The sequence below is a fragment of the Paramormyrops kingsleyae genome, chromosome 5 (genome assembly GCF_048594095.1).
Source record: "Paramormyrops kingsleyae isolate MSU_618 chromosome 5, PKINGS_0.4, whole genome shotgun sequence".
NCBI lineage: Eukaryota > Metazoa > Chordata > Actinopteri > Osteoglossiformes > Mormyridae > Paramormyrops > Paramormyrops kingsleyae.
Window position 1 is genome coordinate 30,325,934 of NC_132801.1, and position 25,883 is coordinate 30,351,816.

General features: G+C 42.0%; 2 protein-coding genes across 6 annotated transcripts in view; both read right to left on the reverse strand.

Annotated features, from left to right (window-relative positions):
* LOC111845481 (guanine nucleotide-binding protein subunit alpha-12) overlaps window positions 1-1,221 on the reverse strand; it is a 42,907-nt gene extending 41,686 nt beyond the window's left edge. Inside the window, exons 1-2 of one of the 2 annotated variants that reach the window (XM_023814928.2) lie at window positions 1,094-1,221; window positions 387-684 (exon numbers count right to left, since the gene is read on the reverse strand). In XM_023814928.2, coding sequence (XP_023670696.1) covers window positions 387-560 — 174 coding nt within the window. In that variant the 5' untranslated portion in view covers window positions 561-684; window positions 1,094-1,221. Of the gene's footprint in view, window positions 1-386 lie in introns of both variants that reach the window. The other variant, XM_023814926.2, reaches the window with a different exon arrangement.
* Window positions 1,222-11,621: 10,400 nt separating this feature from the next.
* The window catches only part of LOC111845491 (caspase recruitment domain-containing protein 11-like), a 31,753-nt gene continuing 17,491 nt past the window's right edge, over window positions 11,622-25,883 (reverse strand). For all 4 annotated transcript variants that reach the window (XM_023814946.2, XM_023814947.2, XM_023814943.2 and 1 more), the window contains exons 6-22: window positions 25,704-25,856; window positions 25,170-25,295; window positions 24,257-24,451; window positions 24,003-24,176; window positions 23,155-23,261; window positions 22,884-22,930; window positions 22,397-22,535; window positions 19,726-19,927; window positions 19,437-19,563; window positions 18,711-18,951; window positions 18,387-18,471; window positions 16,550-16,645; window positions 16,343-16,460; window positions 15,983-16,162; window positions 13,968-14,092; window positions 12,616-12,731; window positions 11,622-12,445 (exon numbers count right to left, since the gene is read on the reverse strand). In XM_023814946.2, the coding sequence (XP_023670714.1) occupies window positions 12,241-12,445; window positions 12,616-12,731; window positions 13,968-14,092; window positions 15,983-16,162; window positions 16,343-16,460; window positions 16,550-16,645; window positions 18,387-18,471; window positions 18,711-18,951; window positions 19,437-19,563; window positions 19,726-19,927; window positions 22,397-22,535; window positions 22,884-22,930; window positions 23,155-23,261; window positions 24,003-24,176; window positions 24,257-24,451; window positions 25,170-25,295; window positions 25,704-25,856 (2,436 nt within the window). In that variant the 3' untranslated portion in view covers window positions 11,622-12,240. The remainder of the gene's footprint in view (window positions 12,446-12,615; window positions 12,732-13,967; window positions 14,093-15,982; window positions 16,163-16,342; window positions 16,461-16,549; window positions 16,646-18,386; window positions 18,472-18,710; window positions 18,952-19,436; window positions 19,564-19,725; window positions 19,928-22,396; window positions 22,536-22,883; window positions 22,931-23,154; window positions 23,262-24,002; window positions 24,177-24,256; window positions 24,452-25,169; window positions 25,296-25,703; window positions 25,857-25,883) is intronic.

Sequence of the window (25,883 nt, forward strand, 5' to 3'; positions counted from 1 at the left end):
GTTTTGCCAGTCAAGTAAGTCCTCGCTTACTTTGTGCATTTAAATACAGCGCTGTTTCATAATTGTTTAATTTATTCAACCGCAATAAATAAAATATATTTTGTTTAAATCCGTAATAGTTTGTACATATTTCCTCACTACTTACTGTAAGAATTTTGGATATGGGCCCTTGACTAGAATAAATACTATATAGTATGAAATTTATTTATAAAGTTGATTCATCTCAATTTCCAGGAAAATAGCTCAATGCCATATATTATACAATCCAAAGCAGCTAAGTGGCATATTTGGATTTCTTGCGATATAACGACTTGCATTTTTTTTTAGCCAAACTTTTTTTAACGTTTTCAACAATTTTCATGGTTTTCTCATATAAATGTCATTACCTTGATAATGTTCTCGAAGATAGTGTCCCGAAACTCCAGCAACGCTTTCTGGCCGAACTCCTTCCCGTGTATAATCCTCATTTGCTTCAGAAAGGTGGACTTGCCGCTCTCCCCGGCTCCCAGCAGTAGTATCTTGACCAGGCGCCGGATAGAGCGCCTTTCGCGGGCCAGCATGGCGTCGATCTCCCGGCTCTTGAGCCTCGCCTCTCGCTCCTGGTTCGCATCCCGACCCCGGCTTCTGTCTTTGCTGCCGTTTCGCTCTCCCCTCGTCTCGGCCGGCAGCAAACACCGGCTTAGTCTACGCACAACTCCAAACATGGTTTCCATTGATGAGCACTTTTTATTCAGTGATCCCTGTGCATCTGTACTCTGTTCAAATTTCAATCATTTTTTTTCGTGTAAAAGTGAATACATTCGATTCCAGTCCATGGATCACTTTGAAAAGAATCCCTTTTTACTAAAAAAAATCACCCTGATCTCATTACGGTCATGTATCGACAAAGTGTAACGTTACACTCTAAAGTCCTGTGCTTTATATTTCACAAACAGCCAAACTAACCAGTCCAGATGATTTTGCAAAGATATATAATTGGATCAAATATTTCCAAACGATAGACTACAGAATGAGGTATAAGCTTTAACAGAGTATAAGTCATAGGTATTAAACGAATAAAACGCAATCGACAGCTTTTGCACTTGATAAAAACCTTGACAACTCCGGCTGTAGGGAATGACTTTTCCTCACCGCCTTGCTCCGCACACATGGGATTATCGGAACGGTCCAGGACGGGACGGGACGGGGCAGGACGCTCCGCTTCTGGGAAACTCCGGGGGAGGCGGCCGTGGGCGGGGCGGCGCCTCCACACTGTATATGAGAACATAGAAACGCTCCCAGGCTGATCTGCCTTAAATTAATGCTTAAAGTTTTAAACTATATATATCTCTAAATCAAGTAATTATGAACACTTACGTTAAATATACTCTTGAGGTAAAATGAGCTAAAAGATTTTGTCTTTTGGATTTTTTATTTTTTTTTTTAAGGGTGTGGGTTTCGGGCGAAGTTATACGGATATGTGGTTTTTGGGGCCACAGCTGCTTTCATTCGGTAATGAACAAGCTATTTGGTTGCTGAAGTTTTCACTCTAAAAATGAGTAAACAAATATTGTGAAATAAGAAGCGAATGGATCTGGTGCTCTTTAAGATGCAAGTAATTGATGGTAACTTCAGGTCATCCTTTTTTGGTTGCGTTTTGGTTGCAAAGAGCGCTTAATATTAGCCATCAGGGGCATCGGAAGGGTATGGATTCAGTGGGCTCAGCATTTTATAGGGTTCCCAAAATGTACAGCCCCCCAGGGGCACAGCTAGAAAGGGCGGGGGGGGGGGGGACGACGCTCCCAGGCAGATCAGCGTTTCTATGTTCTCATATACAGTGTGGAGTTTCCCAGAAGCGGAGCGTCCTGCCCCGTCCCGTCCCGTCCTGGACCGTTCCGATAATCCCATGTGTGCGGAGCAAGGCGGTGAGGAAACGTCATTCCCTACAGCCGGAGTTGTCAAGGTTGTCAAGGGGGGGGGGGGGGCTGTACATTTTGCCTGGGAGCGTCGTCGTCGTCCCCCCCCCCCCCCCGCCCTTTCTAGCTGTGCCCCTGGTTGCCATAAACTATTTTAGGCCTGTAATATTAATGGAAATGATCAGTTAAGAGTGTAAATGTATATAGCCGCCCCCCTTTGCGATCTCCTCGGGTGCCGTTTGATTAGGGGGCGCAAAAGAGTGAGTGAAAACAATCAGAAATACTTCTGGCTGCATTCCATAAGATTACAGTTATTTACACCAGTTTTAATATTTCACCGCTTGTGAAACAGTCTCCAGTTAGCTAGTCAGCAGCCAGATACCCTATGATACTTAAATGTTTTTCATATAAATAAATTGACAAAAAATGTTTCTGCTGTTCTGGGTTGGGGGTGCTAAGCACGATCTCACCTAGAACATCTGAAAACACAGGCTTGGTCCTAACTGTACATATCTTATTAGTATTTGCCGCTGTGGTGTGTTGCTGACCTTGCTAGCTGGAGAGTTAACTAGCATCTGTGTGGGGCGGCAGTGGGGCTGAACTGGCCATCTGGCATACATTCCCAGTGGCCACATGGGCTTGTGGGCCTGCGATATTTATTGTGGGGGACCGCAAAGTCCATTTTTCATTCCAGTCCCGCCCTGGACTGCACCTAGATCCTACAAAGGAATTTACATAATTGACATGCGTTGTTACATAATATTTGTCACAGCTCTGGAAGTAGGAATTCTGGTTTTCAAAATCTGACCTGGCCTGTATGATCGACCAGCAGGTTTGCTGACTTAGGTTAACTGTACCCACAGCAATTTAAACTTACCTACTGCTCAGCAAGGTGGATCAATGTTCTTAAATCCCATATAAAACAGGTAGATAAAATCTAGTAATAGCAAGTCAATTTGTAATGTGGTTTGCAAGTAATGCGTCAAACCTTGTAATTAATTTCTTTGTCTGGTCTGGATACTTTGTTTAGCCCTGTATCTTAAAAATAATAATCCTTCATTTGCCATTTACACAAGTACATTGGAATTCTTCCCTTCGCCTACCACATCTTGCTCTCCATAGCTTGGGGGGGTCACAGTACAGGGTCCTTGGAGCTGGGGGTTAAGGGGACTATTCTGCCAAGTCTGGGACTCAAAGCTGTCACCTTTCAATCGTAGGCTCAGAGACTTAAGCTCAGCCACTCATTATCTACACCTAGACCCCAAATTCTCTTCCATCCATCCATGCATTGCGTAATCTTTGTAAGGAATACAATGCAGAAACTATAGGTTGATTTCAATTTGGCCTTGACTGATGTTCATGACAGAGAAAGACAATGGAAAGTTATTGCTGCGGTGCTGAAATCTATACTGGTCACCAAACTGCACCCTTGAGATCATTTTGATGATTGATTGATATTTCCAGTTGTAGCCATGGGTAAGTTTATCTTACTTTTATCCTAGCTGTTTTGGATAAAAGACACAGATAAACATAAAAATAATTTTAGGGAAATAACTCACCTGGACTCCAAAACCCAAAATATATTATAGCTTGCTGGAAAACTAGTTGTACACACAGTTATGAATGAAAGCCATTGAGTTGCCAATGCTTGGGTAATTAATGCTTGACTCCAATTAGTTTTGATTAATATTTTGTCCCACGAATCATTTCAAAAGATAACATTTGTCTACCTGTAAATTAGCATGCCTAACTGGTGTGAGGTGAAATTACCTGCTACTGCCACTTGGTGGTCAAATTAGAAGTGAGTAATTCATTGGCAAAGCACTCCTGTTTGCATTTCAGGACACAGTTTAACTGGAACCTTACAGATTTTAAACTTGGCCTTTTTCTCAGTTTTGCACTCAGCAATTTAATATTTAACCCCTTTCACTAATAAAAATCTTTCATGTATCATGCAATGCTTTGAAGTTTAATGTGCAATATTATGATGGTTGTGAAGTGCTGGAAACATTTTCTGCATACTAGTGTGCATCCTGAATATACCACCATATTTCTATGGTTTGTGCATGTGCAGTAGCATGATAAGGAAGAACTTCATTGAAACCTTCAGAAATGAAGGTAACAATTCATATTTCATGAAATTTTACCTTTATTTCAAGCTGTGAAATTCCACAAATATTTAAATATTCAGTTTATAGAACTGAACAAATGTGTCTTTGACTTCTAGCCATTAATCCATCTACCTACCTATCAACAGGGGACACAGACCGAGGTTTCACTAAGAATGCAGTGATGAACAATCATGGGGGGAAAAAACCCTGAAAATCATCTAATGTGAACTGATAAAACTTTATTAACAAAAGCCTGACAAACGGGCTTGACTTTGCCCCCCTCCACCCATGTGCAGATGCATTCCGTAGCCCATGTATCATCTATATATATGAATATATATGCCAGGCAGCATTGGGCCTAAGACATTTATTTGCATTTTGTGCAACAGTACATAGGAATTCTTGTTCAAACTATCCAGTCAGTAACCGGATTAGACAGAACAAAACAAGACAAAGGCACTTACAAACATCAAAGCAGACATATGACTGGTACTGTACAGGCGTGTATTCATGAAATTAATATGAATTAATTTAATTCTGAAACAGAAGATATGACTAAATAAGTTTTAAATTGAGTGATATAAATCCTATAGGCGACGCAGGTGATTGCCTGGGGCACCGACTTCTGAGGGGGCACCGACTTGCCAGGCGACTTCACTTTGCCTCAGGTGGGGGGCGCTGGTGCTCATGCTCGCCTAGGGCGCCACGTTGGCTAGGGCTGGTATTGATGTGAATATGACATAGATGAAAGAAAGCAGAATATGGCACAGTGAAGTGCAGTGTGCATCCATAGGCGTGCAGTGTTCTCGCGCCGTACTGAGTCGGCCAAACGCAGAGGGGCACAGACTGTTGTTAAACCAGTCAGTCGCAGTCCGGAGGCGAATATATTTTCAGCCAGACCTCAGTTTGGAGAACGGTCTGTGTCCCAGGTGAGTGGAGGCTCACAGGGTTCTGCGCGGGTTCTGTTTCTGCAGGAGTTATTATAAATGGACCCTACTGAAGGAAGAACAGAGCCGGTGCCGCGTTACACATGTTTCACAAACTTATTTAGTGATTTATGCTCCAGATCTGCAGTGTTACCGTACCAACAGGCTGCCGGCCTTCTCATTAGGACGCTCTCAATAGTACTGTGGTAAAAGTTCACTAGAAACCATTTCTGTATCCCACACTTCGTTAAATTAATGAATCACCTCAGGAAATGGAGTCTGGCTGGGGTGCCCATCAATTCACACACACACACACACACACACACACACACACACTGTGGGGAAAACTCTAATCCCAACATGATGACCTTAACCTCTACCCAGCCTTAACCTTAACCATACAGTAAGTATGCAAACAAAATACGAGACTTTTGGCATTTTTACTTTCTTGATTGCATTCACAGATCTTTGTGGGGACCTGAAAAATGGTTCCCACAACATCAAAATAACAGGTTTTTATCACAATGTGGGGGACATTTGGTCCCCACAATGTAATATAAACCTAATCCAGACACACACACACACAGACATACACACTACACACTGAAAGGAAAAAGTACCAATTTGAACCTTTGAGGGTACAATTACTTGTCACTGGGGCTGTACCCTCAAGGGTCTGCCAATTGTACCCTAGCAGTAGGTAAATGTACCTTTTAGTGTAGTTTAAAATACAGAAATGGATTCTAAGGAACATTTTTGTATCACTGAGGGTACATTACTGTTACTTTTACCTTGGGGAACAAAACTGTACCAGGGCTGCACTCTTTTTGTCTGATAGTGCCGGTGATTTAGAGATGCCGGTGATTTAGAGATGCCGGTTAACCTAATTGCATGTCTTTGTGCTGCAGGAGGGACTCTCCATAACGGGAGCAGGGGGGGAAATCGAACCCCCAACCCCTGTTCTGTGTAAGGTAAGTTCTGACTTCCTGTCTTATCAGTGGTTTGTCCTGTCCTGCACAGACATTCTTCTGCATTTGTCATATAAAATCGCTGCACACTGTTGCTTTATGGGGTAAAAAATGATTGAGTCACAGAGAGACACACTGGGCTGGATCTGAAAATAGCTTTCACTAAAATAATGGCGAAAGCAGTATTCAGCTTCAGACCTTTTGAAGAGTGACAATAAATGTAATTTTATCTAATTTTATATGTTTGATATTACATATATTATGTAACAGAATTGTATTAGAAGAGAAAATCACACATTGTCAGCTGGAATGTTTGTTCTGCAGGGGGCAGTAAAGAGCTGCATTTAGAGTGAAGGAGGTTTATTTTCTATCATATATATAAAGGATTAACTGAGAGCCTGTGAAACTGACTTCTGCTAAACAACATCTAATTAGACACTTTCATGCATGCACTACACTTCTTGTGTGAAGCTATTCGAGCGTTTTCAACACATATATTTTTAAAATCCCGCTAACCATTATTGAGCATTGGATAACGTTACTTGCCGCAGAATAATACATGGCAAACTTGTTTTATTAGAGGAAATCGTGGAAGATGTGTTAGTGAGTGGCTTTCTAAAACTTGTTGCTGCGTATTCATACCGCTTTTTTGTGATTGAAGTTTCCAATTTGAAGGTGCTCGTCTACCGGCCTCGGTTCAGTGCTGAAGCAAGATCCTGTCACCGTAACGACAACGATGACAGTCTCGCTATTACCTGCCGCTGCCATATTTCAAATCCATTTCTATTTGTTTCTTCCGGCGAAAGCTGTAGATTAAGATCATGGCGTGACAATACATTTGGGACGGAGAAGGATCGGAAGACAAAATCTTGAGAAGCTTTTTTTCAGCCTAGAAAAGCAGAACTGCGCTGCTGGGTTTGAGGTGCGATTGACTTCAGGTGACGGAGGCGCGATTGACTTGCATCGGTTGGCTGGCAGCGTCAAACCCGGCCAGCCAAGGTGGCATTGGGCGTCTCCAGAGACGCTTCTGCAGCCTTCAGAGTGACAGAGGTCACTCTGTGGGTGCAGCCCGGATACACTACGAATGATCAGAGCTCAGAAGTGAAGGAGCAGAGATCCCTTCAAAGCCTGCACTCATATCCTGCCAGCAAACAGCACCTTTCCCAGAAGAGCACAAAGGCTTTCATTTGACATTGATTAAACGGTTCTGTGCGCTAGTACGTTGGACGGCTCTACTCTTCCATCTTCTGATTATGTCGGGCTATGATCTGGATCAAATTACCCACCAAAAATCTCTTATACATTTCTTTCATTACTGAATGCTTTATTATGATTTTTCTGGTAAAACTATTGATTGCATTTTAATTTCTTTCTATAACTGAAGCGTATCATCAAAATATAGTGTTTTGAACTTGTTTTAATCAGCAGTGAGTTTTTTCCTAAGTATCTTACATACAAGTGGCATCGCATAGTTCATTAGTGCTGAAAACCTGAACAAAAATGAAATATTAATTGACTAAAATACTTTCTATTTATCGCGACTATTTGCATGCTTGAAGGAACCCATAAAGGGCTATAACAGCTTTCTTCTCGAGTGTGCCTTTCAATTAAAAGACAAAATATACTAAGAGATTAAGAACGCTTGTCTTTTGTTTCATGTCTGTACAGTTCTCATTATGAATTCTTTTTTAAAAAAATCACTTTTTTTCATAAACAGCAACTTTATTGGTTGGATTCCTCTGAGAAAGATGCTTTAACGGGGGAAAACACTTAATAGTGTTCAACCGAGAATAAGCAAGGAACCCATAGAGCTATTTCATCATCCATCCATCCATCCATCCATCCATCCATTTTATGTAACTGCTTACCCTATTCAGGGTCATGGGGGGTCCGGAGCCTATCCTGATCGCTAGGGGCTCAAGGCAAGGAACAACCCAGGATGGAGTGCCAACCCACCGCAGGGCAGAACAGAGAAATTTATACTCAGTAAAAATAAAAAGAAGATAATTGATCTATTAATACCTATTATGTATAAGTTGGTACTATTTTTTTAATAAAATATATGTTAAAAGTTAAAACTGTCTGGCGGACTCAAGTCTTCTCAAACAGAGGCCAGCTGAATGTTAGAACTGCATGACATCTACGTATTGGACACAAAATGCCTGATTGGGATGCAAAAGGATGGAGATGCAAGTCAAACACTCCGTAGCAGATATGATGTTCTCCTGCTCAGCTGCTGGGCTGCTCCAGTGGACACACCTGATAGATACTGAAAGGAATGAGAGATGACAAACCATCTGCCACAATGAAGCTGGACTGTATAATTTCCTGCATTTCCACCTGCCGGTATTTTCTAGCTGCTGTTATAGATGCAGATGTCTGCAGAGTTAAGCTGTGTTGAGGCCGTACGAGAAAGCCTGCGCACTTGGGAAAGAAATCGGGATTGTGGGAAAAGCAAATCTGTTGCCATCCAGATACATCTGTTTGTCATCAAGAACTTTTTATATAAATTTGAATAAGTAATGTTTTTTTGCTATTTATTGTGATTTACTGAGCAAATTTAGTCACTGCAGAATATTACATTTCCAGTCCTTTTGTGGTGTTTCTGCATGAATTATGTCTTCGTATTCATTTCAATAAATCCTGATGCTGATTGTTATACTTTTGCTGCAATGGTGCAGCTCCGCACTGGCAAGGAGTCTTTTACATTCATTATCAAAAAAGGTTTCTTCTGTTGATTATGCGGTATTCATATATCCACAGCTTTGAAAGCCATTGCATTGTTTATTTAATAATGAGGGTAAGGCTGGTTGATTACTTTGTCTTTCTTTTGGAATTAATGACACTCCATTTGTTCAGGTATTAGTTTATGCAATTATCGAATGAACCTCACTTAAAATATGTATTACTTTCTCCAACATAATTGCATGAGTCCTATCAAAATTCCTTGAGCATGATGTTCCTGCTTTACAATGGATGTACACTCAAGATGCCAAGAAATCCCAGTCTGTGAACAATGTGAAAGATTAGATACAGTGTCATTCCTCTTTCTAATTAATGAAACACCAACAAGTGTTGAGAAGGAATGACAAAGACAAATGTGCATCTTCATAATGCTATCTGTTGAACTTCAGTCATGAGGCAGCAAACCTTCGGTTTTGCTCCGTAACCTTGTAACTATAGTGCCTCTGGAGAACTTCTACAGCTGAAAAAATACCTAAAAGTATCAATATTTATTTCAAATTAGTGCTATAATGGTCCACTGTTGTTTTGCAATTAATTGCGGAAACATTTTTCACTTATATCAGAGAACATGGATGTTAATTTTTTCTGGTCTTGGAATGACAGAACATTTGTGGAAGTATTGTGGTAAAGTGTTGAGGTCTTCTGAGATCTGAAACACTTATAGAAAGGGCATCGTTAAAACCATTACCTGTGACTGCGTCTGATAGCTGGCTGTGATCCACATATACAGCAGTGTGTCTCAATCCGTACCCCGGGGACCCCCAGTCGGTCCCTGATTTTGCTGCCTCCCAGCTGCCTTCCAAACAGTCCAAAAATGTGGACTGTCATGGAGCCCCCAAGGACCAGATTGGGAAACACTGACATATTTGTCCTAAATACATTCCATATTTGTCCTAAATAGGTTCCTTTGTAGCATAAGCATCACTCAAGCCTACATATAACGAACAGCACCTAGTGTTATGTTTGATGTTCTCACAAGCAAGCATTGTTCAGCTCAACAGCAGCAGCCATGGAGTGTGGTTGTTCTGCAGGGAGTATTGGAGCCCAAGCTGTTCATACCATGATCACAGGTTCTCCCCACGTTTAAAAGGATCTCTGACCAATCAATCTGGCCATAAATTCTGGAAATGAGCAGTATGTTACTCAGAGACCTTAGCTGACAGCTGTCTGAACTTGCTGCATGCAGTTAGGCAAAATTATATCTCTAAATTTGGCCATGTCTGTGATGGACTGACATCCCAGCCAGGCCATATCCCTCGGATAGGGCCCAGGCCCCTCCCAGTTACACTGACCAGCATAAGTGGTCAAAAGACATTAGTAAAACTGACATGCACAAGCATCTTTTGATTTTGGCTTCATTGTTGTTGCAAGTTGAAGAAACAACCTAGATCATGTCGACTAGGGAACAAAATTGAATTGCCTTCAAATGCAGGTGACACCAAAGACAAATTACATAATGATATAAACTGACAGAGAATAAGTACTTGAATTGATAATAAGAAGACAGTGAAACATTTTCACTAAGGTCTCTTCAGGGATAATGAACTAAAATAAAAAAAAAAATGTCAATTAAGAAACTTGGTGTTGATATCACCACCTCATCTACCAGCGGTAACCAGTTCAATATCTACATGTCTGAGGAGTGTGCAGGTGCAGAAAATTAATCAAGCAGTTCAAGCATGCAAAAGCAGATCTCTGGTTTCACATGCACCAGTGCAACTGCGATCGTGTGGACCGTACTGATTGCGCATTACTGAAGAGGAACCGGAAGGTGTTTTTTTTCCCTTCTTCTTTTGATTGATTGATGGAGATCAAGGGATTGTCTGGGGTGGTTTGTAAAACTGGAGGCACGTGAACAACAAACCCAGCAGGGCTTAAAATGCCTCGTGTTATTTGACAAAGATTGTCTCCCTGAACTGAGAAATGCGGACACACAGCTAATGTGAGCGGGAAATCACCACCAGCACTGCATGTATATGAAAGTTTACTCTTAGGCTCGGTAAGCAGCCTAAAGCAGACAGATAAGCATGCAGGGATCAGGTTGAAAATAGCAGGGTACAGATTCAGCTTGCTTCTCCGAACGGGAAAATCTTGATTTTTGTCAACATGTTTATGAAATGTAGCCAGCTAACTGTATCATTCGACCTTATGAAATATTCCAGGTAGGTTCTATAACAATCATAAAATCAGATAAAGTTACTGAGCGAGTTCATCTGTCATCTTTGTCAAGCTGTACTTGAGGGCTTATTATATTAAAGAAAAAAAAAAAGACCTTTAATATATTGTCATTCAGCACTAGTCGGCAGGTAGTCTTCCAGCAATACTTCTAACAGTTAATCCATTTTAAATATGTTTCCCAAATGAATTTCAAATTAACTGTTTAAGCTATTTGAGAAAGAACTTTTCATGGTGATATACCCATGCATGCAAAGTTAAATCAAGGTGTTATTGCAATGCCCTGACACCGGAACAGCTTCAGTAATTGGCTGTCAGCCGTACAGTGTAAATTAGCATAACAGCATAAATGTCCCTGCTTCCCCCTCACTTCACCAGGTATTGCACCAGGTTCTGCTAATTTTTTTCCCTTTTTTTTGCCCCAGTCAGGGCTTGACTCTAGCGAGACACACAGTTGCATCGGCAAGTGAAAGGCTATTTTGGAAACTTAAGCAAGTGGTTTAAAAGTGCTTTCCAGCCGCGAGAGGCTTTCTGTTTAATATGACCCGTTTCCTATCTGAGTGGAGCAGACGGTTTTGCTTTAGCCAGATTTTCTTCGCGTCCCGATAACAGCGGTCGTGCTTTAAGAGGCGCTCCTTTCCGACATTACCATATAACTGACATCCACTGCCTACAAAGGGAGTCCTCGCCGCAGTTCCCAAACAGGGAGAGCACCAGGTGTGGACAAACGCAGCGGCTATGAAGGAGCACATTCCGCATTTCCTCATTCAATTTACAGGTGCGGGGTATAAATGGAAGGGCTCGCTTATAAAGGACACTTTTAATCACAAAACGAACACTGTCGCAGCTAGCAACCGCAAGGAAATGACACACCGAGAAAAATTAGCATGCATATATTAAATAAGTTACTATTTAAAAGTAGCCAAAGATCTTATAAAATCACATATATGACCTCCAACTCTACATTCAATATAAAATGAATATATAAAATATCTCTTAATTAGTTAATAAAATAGGCTAACTTCTCACATAACAGGAAAATGGTAATTATGCTTTCCCCCTGATTGTTATCTGTAAATTAGTCAATCTTACATTCTTAACCGATCTCATGTTTTCTTTTTTCATTGCAGTCGGGGAAATAAAAATGCTACGATAACAATGCTTTTGCAGGCCGACTATAGCAAATCCATTAAATTGGTAGCGGTCTTCATGGGCATTGTTGGAAAATACAAAAGTTTTGCATTCTTTAGCTCCTTCATTAGTCATAAAAGGACTTGATCCTCAGCATTATGCATCATTTTCCTGTGCTGCTCCCTCTTCTTCGATGCTACTTCAGGATCAATGAGAGCTCAATGCAATGTCTGCATTGACTTCAGTAACATTCATCTAGGCTGTTTACTGAATATTTTTATTTTCTATCCTACAGAAGATCCTGCTCTATCCAGACTGTCCTTTTCTGTTCCTCTAGGATTTTGTCCTTAATTATCTTCAGAAGGTCTTCCACCCCAGTCCAAGATTCAGGTTCCACAGAAGCATAGAGACAGGGCAGGCTCTCGAGATCTTTCTCCTTCAAACGGCACACCTTAAGGAAGTCATCCTCTGGGTCTATCTTCAATGGCAGCCTCCTTCAGAAATGAACAAAGCCAAACAAATATTAAACATTCAGAACACATACTGCATACATAAAATGCAATGTCTTTCCAAAAGAATAATAAAAAGAAAATCAAAAAATATTTTTGCAAACTTTAGCAACATTAGCAGCTTATTGTTAAACAGCGTAAGGTACATGCATTACCTTAGCTTTTTAATGTTCTTTTCACAAACTTTGATGAAGATGATGATTGGGTAGATTTCTCTTTTGATCAAGTCCTTCGTGCAGCTGAGGTCAGATTCCAACAGGCAATGTTTATTCTATAGGAAGATAAGAATTAATTTTCACTGGCATTGTAATAAAACACCTCCCAGGTGTGCAGTGAGAATAAATAAACAAATAAATAAGTGTGTGTGTGTGTGTGTGTGTGTGTGTGTGTGTGTGTCTGTGTGTGTGTGTATATAATATACATAAACACTGTCATGGCCGCCACAGTTTATCTACCAGTTGACCTGACACGCATTGCCACACAATTTAGCTCACAACATCCCCGAAGAAATTTAATAACTACTTAAGTTTTACTAAAGCTTGAACAATATATCAATATTGGTTTCACATTTGCTTATTTTTTTCCAAGGCTTCACTGAGCTGAAATAATTGTCTCCGTCTGATTGCCTTTCATAAAAAACAAAAACAATTTGCTATCTAAAACCAAATGTTTCTTCTGAATGCTTCTGCTGGGAAACAATTTCCACATCAGCAGACACTACACTAAACAGCCTTCATATTTTATCGCAATCTGACCGCTCTGTATAAAGTTACTGATTCAGACTGAAGGACTGCACGCAGAAGTTCCTCCTGTAAGACTGCACATGCACAACATGCAGAATGCATTCCTTTTTTATCCTAAAGAGCAAGCTGGTTTCTCTGCTTATGGAAGCACTGGTATTGCATAAAACTTTCACCCAAGATTCTCTGAGTCTGAGGGACCAACTGTGTAATGATAACCAACACTGTCAATAAAAGTTACAATGAACATCAGCATCATAATTATGAAGATGGTTCAAACATTTGGACATTGTTGAAACACTTGTTACAATGCTTGTATCTTAGGTGAACTATGATGACTTTCAACTCAGCAGTTACAGGTTTTTATTCCTCTTTCAGAATATTGATGCATGTTAAAGGAGGGATTAAGACAGTTCACTTTCCCAGACTAACAATAAGAGAACGTCTCGACCTGAACTTTGATGTACGTTGGCCTTAGGGGCTCTCGAACCAAACTTCCTTATCCTGTCCTTTTGATAATGGACGGTTGCCCTGAAAAAGACCCAGGGCCTTAACAAAGTTGACTTATGTCAAATTAAAGCTTTGCAGCTCAAAAGGATAATTGAATCCTATGAAGAATGGTTATCATCTTTTATATTCACGAGTCTTATTGTGTAGGTCTAAAAAGGTAAAGGTGGGTTATTGGCATATTCTGTGAATTTACAGAGGAGTAATGAAAAGGTGTCATTTGACAGAACATTCTTCTGTTCAAGAGTGTAGTAGTTTACCTTGCTGGCTACGGCTTCAAGATTTTCAGATGTGACGCATTCACAGGTATTATTGGCCTTCTCTTTCAAATAAATAATTGGCTCCATTTTTTGCTTCTGCAAAAACTCCTCCTTTGTGATGATATCTACGAAACAAAAGCAAATTAGCACATTGGTTAATCAGTGTACTCCTCGCTGCCACTTAAGGCTGTTTGGCTATTGCTGTTATTCCTATTATTGTCAATTGGTGCAAAATTGAAAGAAGATTATGTAATTTTGCTCACTCTTCTCACCAAGGGAGTTCATTATTCTTTCCTGGATATCTCACTCATGCAAAAAATGAGTTTGCTTTGGCACCACACTGAATATCTTTCTATACCTCCAAGTTAACGTGATAAAGAATTAATAGACCGCCATCTTTAAACTGCATTGTGTAATAGAAAGCCAAACTGATTCTACCAAAATTACTTTGATTCAACACATTGATTATCTGACAATAATCTTTTGGAGATAAGAAAAAGAAAACACCAACAGCAACACGTATCAAACTGTTTCTTGATTTCTCAGTTTGCTGGATAATGTATTTGTATTTACTGCCATCATTCATGATGGAAACAAGGTTTACAGGTAACCTATCTTCAGTCTTTGTATGTCCTCATATTCCATTCACCCATTCATATTCCATACACTTATTTAGTGTCGCATTGTGGGCAGAAAGCATCCGATCCCTGGAAGCACATGGCAGGGGAGAGACTGGGCAGGATGCCAGTCCATCACAGGGCACACACACACACACACACACACACACACAGTCTTGTAATCATGTCTTTCTGGGGACCGCTCATTCATTTCTATGGGAAAAATGCTAATGCTAACTATGACAACCTTAACCACTACCCAGCACTAACCATAACCATAACCGTAACCCAAAAAAAAATGCAAGACTTTTGGCATTTTTAGTTTTTTGATTTCAGTCACCAACTTCTCTAAAATTGAAATTCCCCTTGGGGACTGAAAAATGGTCCCCAAAACTTCAAAATAAGAGGTTTTTATCACATTGTGGGGCCAATGTAATGTACATGCCACCAGTTCACTTAACTATTTGTCCCACACATGCACAGGGAGAGCATGCCAACCCCACAGACACGGGGAGCTGGGAGCTGGGGGTACGTCACTACCCACAGTGACACTGTGACACAGTGACACCCATGGCTTCATTACGTCTCCATGAAGGAATAATTTTCAAAATGCAACATCACTACTACTTGTGAATAATGTATGGTAATCATGTATGAATTAGCGAGACAAGGTCAGTGTACAAAAACAGCAGACGAAATATAAAGCACATTGCCCAGAATAAAAACAAGCAAAACCTGCTGACCAATTATCCACTGTGGATGTATTTATAACAAGGAGTGACCCCAAGACCATCTGCCCCATCCTTATTGCTGCTTTTAATAACCAGCATCTGTCACTAGTCAGCTGGTAATAACAAGGGAAAGGATTAATAGTCGGCGTGTATGTACTGTGCTGTTAACAGGCACTGATCAGACTGTGATCGATGTACACATGCTTCCCGGATTCTTGGCTGCAGTACTATCATGAATCAGAGATAATAGAGCATAGATGCTTCAGGTTCCAGTTGAAGGGCCAAAATGAGCAGACCTTCTCTTTAATGCAAAGAAGGTTGCAGGCATCTTAATGGATAAGTATCCAACTTTGAAACTGAAGGTTGACAGGTTCAAGGTCTAGATGAGGCCATTCTGTTCGACAAAGGCATATATCTGCAGAAGAATGTCCAAGTTTAAGCCTTACAGATAATACTAAATAATATTATGTGAAGTAATACTGAATAATATTGTTAATGTTGAAACCATAGAACAGAGAACTCACCTGCCTATAGTATACTCTGTATCTAGTACCTACTTTCTTTTAAAGATAATTTATTCTTTCTGGTCGTCACATTCTCTGGTATTACTCCTCTATGCAACTACGTCTTGAAGGCCTCAGACAGCTTGTCTGGACCTTCTCATTACCTGGCTTGCAGAGGTCAAACTCCATTGCTCCTCCTAAATTGAGGATCTTCTGCATGATGGCTTTGGCCAATGTGTTGGGGACAAACAGGACAGGTCTCTTCCGCTGGCAGTGGTATGGAGTCACCAGGCTGTACGGCAGCAGGTTCAGGCTGTCGTTGAGGTCGCTCTCGCCATCCGAGTCTGCGTCGAACGGAAAACAGAGTACGGCAAACGCATCGTTCGACAGACCGATGACTGGCAAAAGACAAACCATGAAGAACGCAGCAAAATAATGAAACATCTGTCAGCTGTGACAATTTAATGTTTTTTTAACAAATGCGTGAATCTGTCAGTTCTGAGTCAGGCTGCAGATGGCCTTACACTCCTGCTTCATGGCCTGGAACCCGGGTCTGGGCAGGCTTCCGTTCCCCAGGCTCACTCTCCGCACTTTCTCGCTGCTGTTTGTCCGCTTGTATTTCTGCTCCGTCCTGCTCACGAACTGCGATGAGGTGGGGGAATGTCACCCGGACTGCAGTCGGCTCGCCGCTCACAAGGGGCGCATGCAAACGTGAAAGTGTCAGCCCTCACCTGTAGGATCTGTCCAAGCAGGACACTCGCACAAGAGGACCGGGAGCTGGATTTTGGGTCTCCTGGAAGTGCAGACTCTTCGGTCCGGAATAAACTCTAAACACAGCAGCAATACAGATACTGTGCATGCTATAATATCAAGGGCATAGGCTTGGGTATGGATGGTAGAGACATGTCCCTACCAATACTGTGGGAGTACCTGTGATTTTAGGAGGGGGGGGTGCAGGGATTATTTGGTCCCTACCATTGTTGAAACAAAACCTACACTTGTATAACTCTGTTTCCAAAAAGGTTTGGATGGTGTGTAAAATGTCAATAAAAAAAGAATGCAGTGATTTGCAAATCATTCACGCCCATATTTAATTGCACATAGAACAAAGACAATTAACATATCAAATGTTGAAAATGAGTAATGAATTTTTTAATGAGTAATTAAAGTTTTATGACAAATATACGCTCAATTTGAATTTGATGCCAGCAACACATTTCAAAAAAGTTGGGACGTGGCAAAAAAAGATTGTGTAATGATAAAACAAAACACCTAGCTGAATAGCTCACAGCTAATTAGGTTAATTGGCAGCAGGTCAGTAGGATGACCGGGTATAAAAGGAGCCTCCCAGAGAGGCAGAGTCTCTGTGCAGTGAAGATGGGGAGACGTTCACCGCTCTGTGACACAAAGACTGTGTGGGCAAACAGTGTAACAATTTAGGAGTAATGCTCCTCAGGGTAGTATTGCAAGGAATTTGGGAATTACATCATCTATGGTACATAATATTATCAAAAGATTCAGAGAATCCGGAGAAAACTTTGTATGCGAGAGACAAGGCCGAAAACCAGTATTGGATAGCTGTGATCTTTGGGTCCTCAGGCGGCACTGCATTAACAACAGACATGATTCTATAGTGGAAAGCACTGCATGGGCACAGGAACACTTCATAAAGCTATTGTCTGTGAACACAGTTCGTTGTTGCATTCACAAATGCAGGATGAAACTCTACAATGCAAAGAAGAAACCATATCTAAACATGATCCAGAAACGCTGCCGACTTCTCTGGCCCCGAGCTCATTTAAGACGAACTGACGCGAAATGGGAAACTGTCCTGTGGTTTGACGAATCAAAGTTTCAGATTTTTTGGAAATCGTGGAAGCCGTGTCTCTGGGCTAAAGACGAGAGGGACCATCCAGCTTTGCATCAGATTGCCAAACCGCATTCTACAACAGCATGGCTCCGGAGTAGAAGAGTCCGTGCGCTAGACTGGCCTGCCTGCAGTCCAGACCTGCCACCCACTGAAAACATTTGGCACATCACGAAACGAAGAATTTGTCGCAGGAGACCCCGAACTTTTGAGCAGATGAAATCCTACATCAGGCAAGAATGGGATAATATTTCGCTTTCAAAACTATGGCAACTGGTCCCCTCAGTTCTCAAATGTTTACAGGGTGTTGATAAAGGAAGAGGTGATGCAACACAGTGACAAACATGCCTGTCACAACGTTTTTGAGAAGTGTTGCTGGCATCAAATTTAAATTGAGCATATTTGTCATAGAACAATAAAATTTCTCAGTTTCAACATTTGATATGTAGTCTTTGTTCTACTGTATTTTCAATTAAATATGGGTTTTTATGGTTTGTAAATCATTGCATTCTGTCTTTATTTACATTTTACACAACGTCTCAACTTTTTTGGAAACAGGGCTGTAGTTTTGTTAAAGTAGTAATTAGTTTAGTAAGTTTAATAAGTTTAGTAAGTTGGGAAAGGGCCACTAGCCTCAGCATGGCTGTATGACTCTCACAGATCTGTTTTGGGCATTTCTGATGTAGCGGTGACGCTCTCACCCTGAGTCCACGCATGCAGTCCGCCTCGTCCCGACCTCCCTTGCAGATCAGCTTCTGGATCTTCCTCAGGAGGAGATTCTGTGCCCTGCAAGACATTGAAGATGAAGTTAAATGAGCAGCGGGGGCCCGATCCACAAGCGGAGGGGGAGGGCCTCAAACACGGGGGCTAAGTTTGAGTTTGTGCCAGTGACAAGCTTCTGAGAATGAGGCAATGGGGTGTCCAGGCCTGCAGCCGCTATGGAAAGGGTCAGTGCGATACTCCTGCTTGAAGTCGCACAAGTTGTTGGTTCACAAAGGAGACTGAGCAGCCTCATCCCTGCTTACCTGGTGTAGTTGGGAATGGTCACTTTCTCCAGGTCTTGGTTGGTGAACATGTGGACACGAGCGCACAGCCACTCGCATCTCCCCTGGTGCATGGTGTCGATGACGTGGAGCACCTCGTCGCACTTCACGCACGTGGAGCAGCTGTCCGGCGGGCCGGACAGATCCAGGTTGAGGCGGACGTAGAAGGAGTCCCCCGACGTAAGCCAGCCCTCCTCCATTTCTCGCAGCAGCTTCCTGTAACCTGTCAGTAGCAGAGGAGCTACATGGGCAGTCTGGTTTAAAGGACCAAACCGAACCATCCTATGAGGATTACCTCACTAATCAGAGCTCTGTTTTAATCCCAGATGTTAAACTGCTGAGAGTCTAGTAAGTGATGTACATTACACCCTATATTAAGATCCCTTTGACTAAAACAAGTTCAAAACCATATATGTAAGGTATACAATCCGTGTTTCTAACAAGCAGCTGAATTGAATTAATTTAGGTGACCTCGGCACAGAGGAGGTGTTTACCACCATTCAAACCATGCATTTGTGTGGGACCCCCTGGTGGCCACAAACAGTAATTACACTTGGGGTGAGCCATGGGCCCGTAAGTAACATTTTGAGTGGTTGGCATCCTAAGGACTAGCAGCAAATACCAAGAACTTCCTGAACTATTTCTCCACGCATTCCCGGCAAAAGTAGATACCCAAATCCTAACCAACCCCCACACTGCAGTGCTTACCTTCATAGTTGGACCGAAAGTGCAGGGTGATCTGGCCCACACACCTCTGCAGCGTCCAGTAGGCTTCCTCTTTGGTGCAAGTATCAAGAGGTACAGTCTGGAGATTTCCTTGTACACATCCTTCAAGCTAACAAGGGGGGTGACGGTAAGGTAAGGCAGCGCAAAAGCGTCACGGTGGCTGTATATGTAATATATAACAAAATAACCTAAGCAGCAAAGAAAATACACATCTCCGCATATATTCAGGGGGGTTCAGCAGAGTGCTGGAAGGCCACATCACTTCTCTCACCAGTAAGAGGTTGTGTCCCTCTTTCAGGCCGGCGTTCTCCACGCTGGACCCTGGCTGTACCGAGGAGATGAAGATGCCGCTTGCATTGCCGCCCACTAGCGTGACCTCGGACAGGAAGGAGTCCCCAGGAAGAGAGACGTCTCGTATGGCCCGCGTGGCACCGTTCCCGGGGATGGATGATGACAGGGAGGGCCGGAAGGGTCTGAGGGAGGGGAGGACAGTCACGAAAAGCCGGGCGCGGAATGCCGACGCTAATCCGCCAGCTCACACGCGGGGAGTCTCCAGCACTGAGCGGGGAGTTCTGGACAGGCGCAGCAACAGCGAATGAAGATTCTGCTCAGTGCATCTACAGACACCATCCCAAACAAATGCACCAGAAGCAGGACTACGCTGACACGCCACGGTTAATACATAAAGCTGACATCTGCTGGTGGGTGGCACATCTGTTGTGATGGACAGATAAACGAAACAGAATTAGCAGAAAACCTGGAGTCAAACAACATATGTACTACAAATACTCCCGCTGCAGTTTTCACAGAAAGGAACAAATGATGCGTTCTTTCATCAGCGAACTGCTCTCTTGAACTCGCTCGCCTCGTTTCCATTGCTTTAATTAGTCTGAAACTTATGACAACTTGCTTGAGGGCACAATTTGTAAATGGCTCGCAGTAGGAGGCCACAATTAACATTTAAGAAAAGCAGGACAACAGAATGAGCACTTTACCCCAATTTGCTCAGACAAGATCTGATGGAATTTTTGATTACTCCAGGAATAATAAATATATTAATACAGCTTCAGTACTTGTTTCCATGTTTAAAATCATGTCAGAGCACTGGCTATTTGCAGCAATCCGTTTTTGTGGACTGTGTACTAAATTACTAACTAAATAAATTTGGGTAGATGTGTGTCCTGGGAAGCGTTTAGGTTAAAGGTATTTATTATTGACGTTTCTGATAAATCCAACAGACCATATACTGCTTTCTAGCTTATAATATGCAATGCCTCAGTCAATGCTACACCCACACAGCATTCAGCTGACTCATACTACCCCTTTTGGATGCACTTTGAATTGCAAAACACAGGAACCGACAGAGACAGGTTTGTGCGGTCTGATCATGGGGAAGAGACACTTTCAGTACCAGAATTTTATAAACAGTGATTGAAGTGGGGAAAAACAGGTGCAGGTACTCCCCTTGTTATTCAGTAACAGGTGCCAGTACTCATCTTGTTATTCAGTACCAGGTACAGGTACTGCCCTTGTTATTCAGTACCAGGTACAGGTACTGCCCTTGTTATTCAGTAACAGGTGCCAGTACTCATCTTGTTATTCAGTAACAGGTACAGGTACTGCCCTTGTTATTCAGTAACAGGTGCCAGTACTCATCTTGTTATTCAGTACCAGGTACAGGTACTGCCCTTGTTATTCAGTAACAGGTGCCAGTACTCATCTTGTTATTCAGTACCAGGTGCAGGTACTGCCCTTGTTATTCAGTAACAGGTGCCAGTACTCATCTTGTTATTCAGTACCAGGTACAGGTACTGCCCTTGTTATTCAGTACCAGGTACAGGTACTGCCCTTGTTATTCAGTAACAGGTGCCAGTACTCATCTTGTTATTCAGTAACAGGTACAGGTACTGCCCTTGTTATTCAGTAACAGGTGCCAGTACTCATCTTGTTATTCAGTACCAGGTACAGGTACTGCCCTTGTTATTCAGTACCAGGTACAGGTACTGCCCTTGTTATTCAGTACCAGGTGCCGGTACTCCCCTTGTTATTTAGTACCAGGTGCAGGTACTCCCCTTGTTATTTAGTACCAGGTGCCAGTACTCATCTTGTTATTCAGTACCAAGAGCTGGTACTCCCCTTGATATTCAGTACCTGTTGCAGGTACTCCTCTTGTTATTCAGCGCCGTGTGCTGGTACTCCCCTTGTTATTCAGTACTAGGTGCCAGTATTCCCCTTGTTATTCAGTACTAGGTGCCAGTATTCCCCTTGTTATTCAGTACCAAGAGCTGGTACTCCCCTTGTTATTCAGTACCAGGTGCCGGTACTCTGAAGAGAAAAACAGGTGCTGGTACTGCGTGCCGGTGAGTACTGGCTCACTTCACATGATGTAAATAATCTCAAAATACAAAAGTAATACTGAGTACATTTTGAGTACACTTTGAGTATAATCAAACATAAATCAAATTGGAGGAGAGTTACTGAATATGACAAATCATTAGCTATCTGTAATATGCAAAATAATATCTGAATTAAGACCTAGTTTACACATCTTTGTCCAAATCTTCACTATCATTGGCTATGACAAGTTAACCACTTTTAATTAACTACAGTTGTTGACCTTGTCACAATATATTAACCTTTGACCCTATCTTTCTGACTGCCACTATGAACTAACATGTAAAATATTCCTTATCTACCTCAACAGCCCAGTGTTTTCAAAGTAAAACCAAAACCAGTTAGGTTGCACAACAGCATTCAAAACACTAATATCAGATGACCACGATATCTTTAGATCCCTCTGAACTGATTCTGACTTCTAAAGAGACATCTGAGTTATAGAGGCTCAACAATGAGCTGAAATGTAACTCTGGGCACAATGTGATCCCATTTGGGTGGTATTTGGCTCCCTTTCTAAATTGGGAGCAGCAAAATGAGGACTTTACCTTTCCATTGAGATCTTTTGAAAGATGCTGCTGACCTGCTCCAGGTCATAAGGGTCTAAGTTCTCAGAGTGGCAGGATGATGAGGAGGACTGAAATGAGAGAACCTCGTGATAGGCCCCATCAGACTCCAGGAAGTCACCTGGAGGAAGAACAGGAAAGCTTTCTTCACTGTCCTGACAAATTGCTTCTCATAATTTAATGCGAATGCAGTCTCACACTTTCATTATTGGTGATTATAACAAGCCATTACAATTATTTAAACTGCATATGCATTAATTAAGCTGTGGTTCTTTTGTTTCTTTGCCAGATGCTGCCACAACTGAAGAGATGCCTTTCTCAAATTTTAACCTTAAAATTAATGTTAATATCAAACATACTGTATCCCTGCTTTGTATAAACAATTAAGGAAAATGGGTGGCTGGATATTAAAACATTAATCCTCTTTATGTGAGGCAGTATTTAGTCATTTTATGAATGGATAATTTACCGCAAAGTTCCACGTTTTCATTGTCATCATCGTCAAAGTCACAACGGCTGAAAGTGAAAAACAAATTTAAAAACATGCCCATGACCAGCTGAACATTCGCCTGACAATACGCTATGAGAAATGTACAGATGCTCAGCATCCATGATCTATGCACTGCATTCTTACTGTTGCCAGGACAACAGCTCTCGCCTGAAGAGCCGGCACTCTCCTCACGGTTTCGGGTATTAACAGCCCACAAAGTGATCTGGAAACGGAAGAATGACATGCACACCTTCTGGGGACGGAGTCGTCATCGCCTTCTTTCGTCCTCCTGACAATAGACTCATTCCCCGGGGGCTCTGGTGCGGTGGACATTACACTATTGCGACACCTCTGGAGCTGTCACGAACACAGAAATCGGAAAGATGCAAGAGTTTCTCTTTTTTAGTTCCTGTATTGCAATATTACAGAAACATTCCCATAAACCAGTCTCCTTGGTGTTAACATTTAAATGGCAAGAATCTCAATTCTGGTGACTCAGCCAACACGCGGCATTTAACTGTCTAGTTTTACATGCTCATTTGATATCTTTAAATGGTAGAAATGCTTATGGTATTAACGATCAGAAAAAATATAGCATCGAATCTTTCTTGCAGTTGAAGCGAGCTGGATGACACATTTTTAGCTGTATCCTGCTACACAAACAACAGAGTAGTTCATAGTTTGACTATTGTTCATCATGTGCAATGTACAGTACAACCTGAAGCTGCCTCATTAAAAGGCATTAGAAATATGTACAGATGTACATATTTTTAGCAAGTCGTTTTTCCTGCACAACTCTTAGGGACTGACGGGAAATGATACAAAATGAATGTTGCTGCATTTTACGGCTATGTGTTTGTGTTAAGTGCAGCTAATGGGCTTAACAAATCAGGTCCTCGTTCACATGTCATAAAGACTTTCATACTGGCATCCGATAAACAAGTTAACCTAATTAAAGTAATTGGCGAAAACGAACAGTATTAAATGCAGCATCTGGTAATTTCCCAGTATTGAAACACGAGATGAAATTCCAGTCAAGAACCTCAAAGAACAGCAGAGACGTTGAGAACTACATGTCTGTGTTGAGTCGTATCTCACCGTAACTCCCTTAAGATTGGGTCTGCGTTTGAGCTGAGGTTCAGTTTGGAAGAATTCTTCATCATCTGGGGACTCCTCACTGGTTATGCTGACTGCGGAGTCCTCCAGCTCTCGTACTGCATCCCGGCCCATGAGCTGAGGCATCAAGGCTAGCGGAAGGTCCCGGGGCAAAGTCTGAACGCAGGGAAAGAGGAGATGAAGCAGCATGTCCATGGGAAAGTGGGAAGCGGCTGCTGAAGTCGGAGGGCCCTCACGTGTTCCAGGATATTCCCTTTGGAGATCCGCCTCAGCTTGGACACCAGGTTGACCGACTTGGCCTCCTTGCGCACAATCTCGATGTGCAGCTCGTCGTTCCTCTCCTCCAGCTCACGTACCTGCTTGCGGTACTTGTCTTTGTCCATCAGGCACTGCGAGAACTGGTGTTGCGCCTCATCCCGTGAACGGAAAGCCTGTCGAGTGCCACGTTATAGCACATTATACCTTCCAGCAATAATTGCATATCAGTAATTAGTAATAATTCAGCATCCTAAGTTTTATGAATAGGACGTATTGGTGTCGATATGGCATTTTCTCTGTTACACAAGGGAGTAAGTGGTTAGTCTGATAAAATCCATCTTCTAACAGCTTATCCCAGGCAGGGTCATGGGGCCCTGTTATCACAGCATGTTACAACACATTATGTAATAATACCACATTATGTAATAACAAAATGTAACAAAGTTTCACTTCATTATGTAATAGCACCCACATTTTGCAATAATGTATCACATTATGTAATAGGCAGCTTGAACGCAATATGTAATGAATTTCCCTGCATTTTGTAATACATTATTACATACTGTGGGAGTTGGACATTTTAGTAATGAAAATGTAATACTGTGGATTATATAATAAACAACCAAAATGGACATCTTCATTGACACTTATGACATAACGCTGTGTTATTGCACAATGCATTGTTACATGGCACCACAGGGCGCAAGTTAAAATACACCCTGAATAGGATGCCAGTATATTGCAGGGTACATACAGACACAATCTCATAACTACAGTAAATGAACCACTTTAGTTAACACTTTTGATTCCCATTTATGCATTAAATGCTCCATTAAGCTTAATTAACAGGATGCTGTACACACAATGGACACCACAACACAATTCTAATACCTGGTCTCTCTCCCGCTCCACTTCCTCCAGCTGTACCAGGATGGTGTTCATGCGGTTCTTGTACATCTCGCAGTCCTTGACCAATGCAGAACACCTGAGCCCCAGATCCTCCTTTTCCTCCAGGTACTACAAAAGGTACATACACTCTATTGTTAAGCGGCGCCTACTCCAAAAGTCTGACGCAAGGCAGCTTCCTGCTCGAAACGTGAAACAGCGAGTGAATTAAGAAATGAAGATCCTTCATATCATCGATTCCTACGTCCACACTCATAAGATCTTCATTTGCCAAATGGTCTGGGAAAACCAGGTCAGCACAGCACTTATTTTTGTGTTATTTTGTGCACATGTGCACATATACAGAACAGAGGAGCAAAAAAAACAAGTAGCTTCATGTCAGTTAATTCGTTTTCTACCTTGGTTGGGCTAATGCTAATCTGTTCCAGGCATTTCCAGGATTTCTAAGATATCTCTTCAAAAAAATAGCCCAGTAGCTATGTGGACGGGACAAACCCAATGTAGTCCCTCGATCCTCACCTTGTCCCTCAGCTTCTCAGTCTGCTGCAGCTCCATATGCAAGTTGTACAGCCGCTGGAACAAATCCTGACGGTCGTCCAAGGCTTCCTGGCGGTCATGCTCTAGGATGTCCACGATGACCTTCTCAGAGTCCAGTAGTCCCTTCATTTCAGGCTAGAGGCACAAAGAGTCCAAAGGCAC